Source organism: Mastomys coucha, unplaced genomic scaffold (genome assembly GCF_008632895.1).
Source record: "Mastomys coucha isolate ucsf_1 unplaced genomic scaffold, UCSF_Mcou_1 pScaffold20, whole genome shotgun sequence".
Lineage (NCBI taxonomy): Eukaryota > Metazoa > Chordata > Mammalia > Rodentia > Muridae > Mastomys > Mastomys coucha.
Window position 1 is genome coordinate 122,958,790 of NW_022196903.1, and position 9,663 is coordinate 122,968,452.

General features: G+C 36.3%; 1 protein-coding gene across 1 annotated transcript in view; it reads right to left on the bottom strand.

The window, feature by feature from the left end:
• Positions 1-6,885, bottom strand: part of LOC116098358 (killer cell lectin-like receptor subfamily I member 2) — a 46,691-nt gene extending 39,806 nt beyond the window's left edge. Inside the window, 4 exon segments of the mRNA XM_031381002.1 lie at positions 170-321; positions 5,234-5,302; positions 5,444-5,536; positions 6,583-6,885. Coding sequence (XP_031236862.1) covers positions 170-321; positions 5,234-5,302; positions 5,444-5,536; positions 6,583-6,796 — 528 coding nt within the window. The 5' untranslated portion in view covers positions 6,797-6,885.
• Positions 6,886-9,663: the final 2,778 nt, after the last annotated feature.

A 9,663-nucleotide genomic window follows, 5' to 3' on the forward strand; every position in this document is an offset into this window, starting at 1 on the left:
AGCCTTGGAAAATGCTGGAGAGCCCTCTCTATGTTCTCACTAAGGATAATAGTAAATCATCATGAGCAGGTGTCCTATGATCTCCAGAACATTCAGTCTGATCTTCATGGACAGTGCTCCCAGTGCCACCAGTTAGAAAGAGACAGAAATGCAGGAATGTGTGACTTACCAGCTCTGCTTTGGAGTCTATGATCACAAGATGAGAGTTCAGTTCCTCACAGGCAGACTGACTCTCTACCCAGGTTTTAGTTCCATGAAAAACATGATAGAAATGGTTTCCAAAAGCAAACCAGTCACACGAACAAAGGTCACAGGAGAAGTCTAGGAAATACACATGTCTGAAATGGATGTCAGCACTTGAATGACTCTTTATTAATATGAGTACTAGGTTTTTGTGAGATTCATGACTCCTGCATAGAGAGCAAAGTCTCATAAGTGCCTTTGCTGGTGCCCAGGTTGATGCAAGTTGCAAGGATGCTCAGCCAGTCCTGCCCATGATCTATTCTTCAGTCCCAAGAAGGTATAAAACTGGTGAGTTATTTTTACACAATTTTTATTTAACATCAATTAGTGATTTCAAATTATTGGTTTAAAATTTTCTATGTAAAAACTAATAGAAACTGCTTCTTGTGAGAAAAGCAAGATTAAATATTATACTTGTCATAATGACAAGTATGCACATGTAAGTTGCTAAATGACATATAATTAGATGAATAGAAAAATAGGTACTGGAATGATTTAAATCTGCAGTTACTTTCTAGAATAATGGCTCTGAGAACGCAAAATTAAAATACACTAGTATATTTAAGTAGTATTCTAACTATTTAATAAATATATGTTTCATTTGTGTAACATTTGTAATCATCCAAGGTTAAGTTAGTTACTTAATAACAATCTGTTTATTGAGATATAAAATTCATTTTTTATATAAAAGAATCTTGCAAAGGAATTTTAATCCAGTAACATGACTGTTCTGGCAAGGGATCACATCCAAAGTCCTTCTATGTATATGTTTTGGTTTTTATCCAGCTGGAATGCAAACATGCTCTGGATTACAATATGATGTGGCTGAAAAACAGAGATACCCTTACTGCACACCTTTTTTCCCAAACAATGTAGATAAGGTGAGTTTGTAGAGGAAGCAGTCATGTTTGAAAGCAATGTCTAACTGAGAGGCAAAGTGATGAATCAGAGAAAGATTTGACAGAATAAATCAGAGTTATATTATACCCAACTCTCTTGAGTACAGTATAGAAAGGGGAGGCAACTTAAGAGAGCAATGCAGAGGAGAGGGGTTGGGGTGCCAGTTTTGACAGAATGAGCCAAAGAATGAGAAGGAGCCAGAAGATTAGAACATATTGCCAAAGTTAATATAATTGCAAGCAGTGCAATTCAGAGTGAAGAGAAGAGAAGCCCCATTGAGCCAGTTAGCTTGGAGAGGAATTTGAGTTAAAACTGCTGAGTTTAACCAACCAGCCAGTGTTCAGAAAAAAAACTTGAAAGGGTGAATTTATTTAGCAGTAAGCCTCTGAAAGGACAATTACATCAGGCAAATAAAAATTACTTTTGTAGTATATCTTCATCCATTGTTTTGCAGATAATTATCATGTTAAGAAAAGCAGACAAATACTAAAAGTCTAGCATTTTATGAGATATAACACATATATCTGAAATAACTCACAGTGTTTGTTTTACGTTGTTTCAAAGTTTTCAGCCATTTTAATAAGTGTGTAAGTGTGCATCAAATGTCTTGCCACATTATTTTCTAATATGTCTCTCTAAGTACATGAGGAGGTTGAGAAAACCTCCACAGCCAAAGTTATGCTCGGCCAGTAGAGGCTTCTGGTGTGCTAAGCAGGAAGGATGCTCCACTGAAGGCGCCTCTGGTCAGCACCTGTCCAGTTCAGGCCAGGTACTATCATAAATATCAGAAGCAAGTGTCTTCAAGTTCAAATGATCCTTTCTCAGGATCCAGCTGGCAGGATCCGATTTAGATAAAACTCTACTCTCATGTACCATCTTGTTTCTGTTCTTTTTTTATTGCACTTTTAATAGTACTGTGTCTTTATCTTTTATTTTTTTAAAATATACAAACCAAAAACAAAACAAAATGTCACAATGAAAATAATCATGAGTAAATGAGGACAAATAGAAAAGAAACCCAACTGAACAAAGATGAGGGCCCTGGTCAAGAAGTACCACATTCAGTATGACAATGCATGTGGGCAATCAGTGGGAATGTAACTACAACTGTCATAAACTCTGTGAAAAACAGGCAAAAGCTAAGTACATAGTTGTTGTAGTTGCTGTTCTTGTATTTAACCTTGCTTCTCCACCAATTTCCCCCTTTCACGCAGTTTAAATGTCTTATTACTTTGCTCTTTCTGTATTTGCCCCAGATCATTTTTAATTTTATAGCACATTCTGGAATAGCTTGGCCATTTCCTATCTGGTCATCGAAGACTTATTAGTGGGCTCGAATATACTTTTGATCAATAGTTTTCTTCCCTCTCCTCTATTAGTCACTCTGAGTTTGATGTCTTCAATAATGGGCGGCTCACTAAGAAGACCCACAAATGAGATGGGAAGACATCCAAACTGACAATGCACAATCACACCCTGGGAGCTCAAGAAACGTGAAAAAGCAACAGAAAATATCATCTCCAAAGATCATGGCTTCTTCATTGCTGAGCTCAAAGGTAGAGACATGGTGCCATGATATAGTTATTTTCTTTTTGGCAATCATGGAACAGACGTCACCATGGAATGTTGTAAGCTGTGTCTCTGCTGTATGGTAACTAAAAAAGCAAAAACTGCGAGTAACGTGGGAAGCCATGCTTATGACACTGAACTTGGTAAAGCCCTCTCATGAGGTGGTGGGTACAGGAAGCCATGGTTACAACACTGAACTTGCGGGAAGCCATGGTTATGACACCGAACTTGGTAAAACCCCCTCATGAGGTGGTGGGTACTTTACCCTTCCCTGCCTTCTGCTGAGCATGATCACTGTGCATGCTAGACTATACAGGAAGGGGAGTGTTGGCTGAGGCTGAGATTCCAATGTTGTCAGTGTGCCAGTGTCAGCCTTGTGCTGCTGCCAATGCTAGGGTGGGATTTCCCAGTGATACAGTTGTCCTTAGTCAACCATGTTCCTAAAGTAATCTCAATAAACCCAATGATATAACAACTTGTATTTCAATAAAATTATTTCTTTGGTTTGTCAGTGTCCTATGTGAAGTGTACAGATGTTTCTTTACATCTTTGATGAACAAATAATGCCCTCAAATGAGTAAAATCCCAGAAAAACTGTTCAACAGTCTACTTGTAAAATGATCAGTGACTTGAAAGAGATTATTAATGAGTGAGATAATACAACAAAATCATTATAGAAGAGAAAGTCACAAGAAAATTTAAATTTCTGAAAAAAAGCACAAATAGGTAAATAAATAAATTTGTTGGAAGAACTCAATGAACCAAAACCAAACCAAATCAAACCAAACCAAAGCAAAATAAAAAGTCACAATGAAAATAATCATCAGCCAATGAGGATAAATAGAAAAGAAAACCAACTGAACAAAGATGAGGGCCCTGGTCAAGAAGTACCACATTCAGTATTGCAATGCATGTGGGCAATCAGTGGGAATGTAACTACAACTGTCATAAACTCTGTGAAAAAGAGGCAAAAGCTAAGTATTGTGGATAGAAGGATCAGAGAAAAATAAAATAAGGCATAGAAAAATAGGGCATAAAATATGTTCAATTAAATTGTAGCAGAAATGTACACAAAGGAAGAATAAGAAATGGATGTCTAAGGACAAGAACCATTCAGGGCAGCAAATAGACTTGAGTAGAGAATCCCTGTGTGAAATAATATAATAATGATACAATACAATATAATACAATATAATGAAATTATGTTAGGATCAGTGAGGAAAAACACAACAGCAAATGTTAAAATGTGTCCGATTTCAACAGAAACCCTCAAAGTGAAGAAAGTGTGAGATAAGATAGTTAAAAACTTGACAATTAATAACTGTTAGCCAATCAAGAGTGTGGCACCACCAAAGGTATCTGTTAAAATAAATTGGGAAATTTTTATGTATTTCAGGGCAAATCCAAGCTAAAGCAATTTGTGATGATCAAATTGGTATTGCAAAAAATACACAGAAATTGTAAGCATGGAGGTTTCCAAGTAAAGCGGAGTTAACAGACAGAGACAGGAAAGAATGTATTTCACGAGCTGTGCAAGTGGGCTAAATCAATTACAAAAGACTCCACCATGTTTCATATAATCCAAAAACCAACCAATATGACTTGAGGTTGTGGCAACAAGTAATAGTCCAACCAATCAGATAAACAACTTGTAAAATTACAGGAAGTAGGAATATTTGAAAACCTTTCTACAGCTCTTTGTATATGCTTGTGTAGACAGAGTGTGCATGAGCAAGTACACACGTTTATGTGTATACTGTGGACATCAGAAGACAGCCTCAAGTATCATCTGGTAGCTACCCCTAACTTCTTTTTGTGTGTATTTTTGTTTGTTTATAAATTTTCATTACAGCTTTTGCATTTCTTGGTTTACTTTTCACTGACCTCTGACTCATCAAGCAGAAGTGAACTCCAGAAATCCACCTGTTTTAACCATAATAGGGTTAGGATTGTAAAAGGGATCTTGCCTGGCTTCTTGACATGGGTTCTGGGAAGCCAATTAAGGTATTCATGCCTGAAAAGCAAGCACTTTACTGACCTACTTGTCTCCAAGGACATTTGTTTTTTATTTTCCTTATTTAATGTCTAAGAGTAGGATTGCTTGGCTGTGGGCAAACTCTCCTTGCATAGCATTCTGGACATATTCTGACATGCCAGTTTTTTTCACTTTAAGCCACACTTATAGTATGAAATCCTAACCCTAGAGGGTTTGATTTAGTTTTGTGTCTGGTTAATTGCAACTCATTTGATATTTTTTCAAGCTATGCAAACAAGGGGAAAACAATGTGAATGGTTCATATTTGTGTTCAATATATATAACATTAAAAAAACAGTATTTACTTATATTTATAATACTTTAGATTTTTCATATTCTACTATGTTATTTTCTTTTCTTCCCTGAGGAAAAAATTGAACATAGAACACTGCATTTGTTCATTGTTCTCATTGAAGTCTGTGGATCTAAGAGTCTACCCGAAAAGTGAAAAGAATTGAAAATAAATTGTACAAAGTTCATACTTACCATCATTCTTACAACATAGAAGATCATGAAGGGAGATCTTTCTGCTTTGCTTTTCTTCTTTAGAAAATACTGCAATAAAAATTGCATCAGTAATAAGTAGTATTTAGCATATGTTTGCTAGGGCAATATCATATTCAGTCTTCATAGTGAGTTACTATAAAAATAATATGCTGATTATAAGAAGAACAAATTCTTTTTATAGTTACTTACAGCTTGGAATCAAGAAGCCCACTTTTGTAACCAAAATAATGCATAAGGTTACTAGGATGACAGTTATCATTCGCCATGTTTTCAACCAGGGATCTAGAAAGAAGATAGGAGAGAGTTTTTCACTTCTAAGGCTTGAAGACCATTGCTTCTCAGTTTTCTAAGTCTACATAACATTGTTTAATTTTTCAGAGGTCAATCCTGAAGTTTTTTTGATGGCCTTGACAGCCCAGTTCTTTGCACTCCAATGTCCTTCTTGTCAACTTGCTGTTGTTTTTCTTTCTCCCTATTGAATTCAGGGTTGGTTACTGCACTTGTGTGACCCCTCTTCCTATTTTAATATACTTTATTTCTACTTCTCCCTTATTGTAAATTCATGCCTCCTGTCCTGAACCTTTCCTTGATGAAATCTTGCAAGTTACTTCTCTCTGATAAACATTTTCTCTCAGTAGTTTCTACCTGCAGTGCTACCTTCTCACATCAGTCCTTCCTATCCTGCCCTGGATCCACACTGGAGATCAGCAGCTTAAATAAAATGTCTTTATGGATACTTCCCTCTTAGTTACTTAGAGACATTTGTGCATCTTCTGACTTTCACTGCATAAACCAATAGTGAGAAACCTTTTTCTCATGGATTGTAAAGTTACTAAACTATACAATCATTTAAATGAAGAATCTTGTTACCCTATATTCTAATACCATTCAGCCTCTAAATTTTAATGCCATTATCTCACTAAGTATGAAATCCTATAACTTTTACTTCCAATATGTTTTTATAATTTTTCTATAATGTGCTATGTATTTGTGAAGCTGAATTAGGCTGAATAGTATTTTAAAGAAGTAAACATCAATTATTACTTTTAAAATAACATGGGGATAAATAGAAAGAATATAACTTCCATACAATTATGTGTACTGATCCATCAAGTAATACAATCTTTTGAGACCCAAATCAGTGATATTGTAGGGGTAATAAACAGAGACTCTTTAAACACTAATCTGCTTTAGGGTAGTACTTGAAATAGTTAAGATCCTAAAAAGACAGACATTTAAGATAGTGGCAGGTTTTGAGCAGATAAATACCCACTTGCAAACATTGAGATCTAGCCTTGATAAAATAGATACAAAATATATTACCATACCTGTTCCTTTGCCTGCATAGAACCCTGTCCTGAGTTGGGGGTACAATGCTCTGTGAACTTTCAGTTCCTGTTTTTTCTGCTCTTCTCTCCACACAGTAGATCTCTGGTCTGTCTTTGAGGGTCTCTGCTTCTCTTGAAATGTGGAAGATTCTGTTCCTATGTTAATAATTTCCTGCTTGTTTGTTCCACGTTCCTTTTGATTCTTCTTATTCATCTTTTGGTGGTTGTTGTTGTTGTTCTGAAAAGACTGGATTAGCTTCCTCTCAGTCTTGGTAACTTGCCTCTATTGCTCTTCCACACAACAGAAACACAAAGAAAAGAACAGTTCTCACGTCTTACTGTACCAGTGAGAGATGCCTTAGTTCTGACGTAGGCTATGCAGAGTGAACAATGACGATGAATCTGTAACGATAATAATAAATACACACTGACAATGAAAAGCTTACCACAGGCATAATATGCTATTCTGTGTATCTATCACACAAACACACACATACATACACACACATACACACACACACATTAGTTTACTTCAATGAGTGGTGTGATTATAACAATATTGCTGATCAAATGTGTAGAAGTAATAGTTAAATAATTTTATAGGGGAAGGAATTAAAATGCCCACTATTTTAAGAACAAATGATAAAATAATCTTATTGATAAAACCAGAAGGGAAAATTCCATCTCAAATAGAATTATATTACTAATTTCATATAGATCTACCTCCAAACTTTAAATAAACCAAAATGGTGAATATAAACAAAGACATGATAAAGACTGAAAAGAATAAATAAATTGTTTAAGATTTAGATATATAAAGATGAGGAAAAACATTTAAATATACTTTGTTCATAATAAAATTACATACAAAAGAAAAAATGAAGAATTCTGTCATTAATCAAAAAGAAGAGATGCCAATGAAAAGGGCTATGATATGACATTCTCATCTGTAAGATTATCTGTAATTGCACATGATGGAGAGCATGCAGGAAAACAAAAAGGGTATCCTTGGCATCTACAACTAGATAAGATACTAACTGTTTCATCCATCGTTCTAGGAAAGAATTTGTCAGAAAGTACAGAAAGCTAAATGATATGTGTGCTCTACTGATCAAACCACTATAAACACTGAGAAATGGCAGTCTACCTATATATTGTTTGATAATTGAGAAGATTGACAGTTGTTGAAAATGACAAGTAAGAAAGGCTGGAGCTTAGAAATTCATTGTGTTTAGGAAAAGACCATCGGCACTGAGATAAAATCTTGGAAGTGTTTTCTGAGAGCGCATAGATGATGTGTTTCAGATGTGGAACAAATTTGGACTTCTAGCTGTCAGCTGAACTTGGTAGTATAAGAATCACCAAGATGGTACTAATTTTGAAAACATGAAGGAGTCATATAGAGCATCTGAGGCTTGGCACTGTGAGAAGCCTGAGAAGGCTGTTTCTTGCCTGAGATTATATCCTCAGTGGCAAGAGAAGACCTCAGTGTTTTAGAGATAGTAGTACAATGTGATGACCAGAAAGAACAGCAGCAGTTTTGGAGTAGATTCTGCCTGAGCTTAGAGGACAAGCTGTGTGTGCTGCAGACAGCAGAGTAGCAAAATGAGTCAAATCCCTTAGAGGAGCCCAGCAGATTGGGAATGAGTTCCAGACATTGAAAATTGAGTTATACTGTTGGAGATAGGTTTAGCCTTGTTCAGATTATGTCTTGACCTGCTTCTCCCCTATAGACAAACATCAGATGGAGCTCTGAAACTGTTGTGGAAGATTTGGCAGAAGGATTGAGGAACCCAAATGGGATAGAGGTACAGCAAATATGCACCCTTGAGGGCTCCCAGAAACTGAACCACCAACCAAAGAGCATACAAGAGCTGGAGCTAGCCCCCACACATATCACATACATAGCAGATATGCAGCCAGTGTGGTCTTCATGCAAGTCTTCTAACAATGGGAGTGGGGGCTTTCCCTGACTGTGTTTCCCTGACTGGCTGCCTAGGGCATTTTCTTATTTACTGATTTATGGGGGAGGGCCCAGCCCATTATGGATGATATTATCCCTGGGATGGTGGACCTGAATTCTATAAGAAAGCAAAATGAGCAAGTGCTGAGGAGCAAGCCAGTAAGCAGTACCCCTCCATGGCCTTTGCATCAGCCCCTGGCTCTAGATCACTGCCCTGTTTGAGTTCCTGTCATTATTTCTGTGGTATAGAAGCATAAGCTCAATTACTTTTCTTCCCCCACCACCAATAAAAAAGAAAGTCTGAGGGCAAAAGAAGTAACCCAACCCCAAGACAATGGGACTCATCACTCTATTGCTTATAGAATGATCACATTCCATGACATCATACAATTTCCCTTCAAGCTATCCCTTCAGATGACCTGAATGAGATGTGATGTAACATCCAAAAATGATTGCTTCCTGAAACATAAATGAAGCAACTGAATAAAAGCAACTGTAATCACCCACTGGAAGAGTCAAGCTAGATATGAGATCTTAGATATGATCAAGATGTGTCAGACTAGGAAATTATGCTACTTTCCAATTTAAAAATATTCAGGCAAGATCAGGAAAGATGGTTTAGCCTTTAAAGGTTAAGCTCACAAAAATATTGAAGCAACATTGTAGGTTATACAGATCTAAACATGATTCTGATCTCTAGTCCTGTTTCATTTGGGGAACAGTTGTCAGTCTCCACCCACTATTTCCTTTCTATACAGCTGGATGATTCTGTGACTCCATGTGACTCCATGTGACCTATGAATCTAGAATGATTCTGTGACTCCCTATAGAGATAAGATGATTCTGAGAGTCTAATTGAAAACCTCAGCCAACTCTCTACACTGCTGTGAACCTATTTTGTCCTTACTCACTTAGTAAAATTGTAATTATTTATGAAATTATATTTTTTCTGAGAAGCCAAGTGCTTGTAGAATAAACACGATTTACTATGATAAGAACTCAAGGTCATCAAACTGAAAAGTTTGTTTTGACTCTGACAAGAATCCTGTTATAAAATTTCTGTTCATTACACTCTCGCAGATCTGAAGTTTATTTTATTGCCTGTTTTCAATTATTGT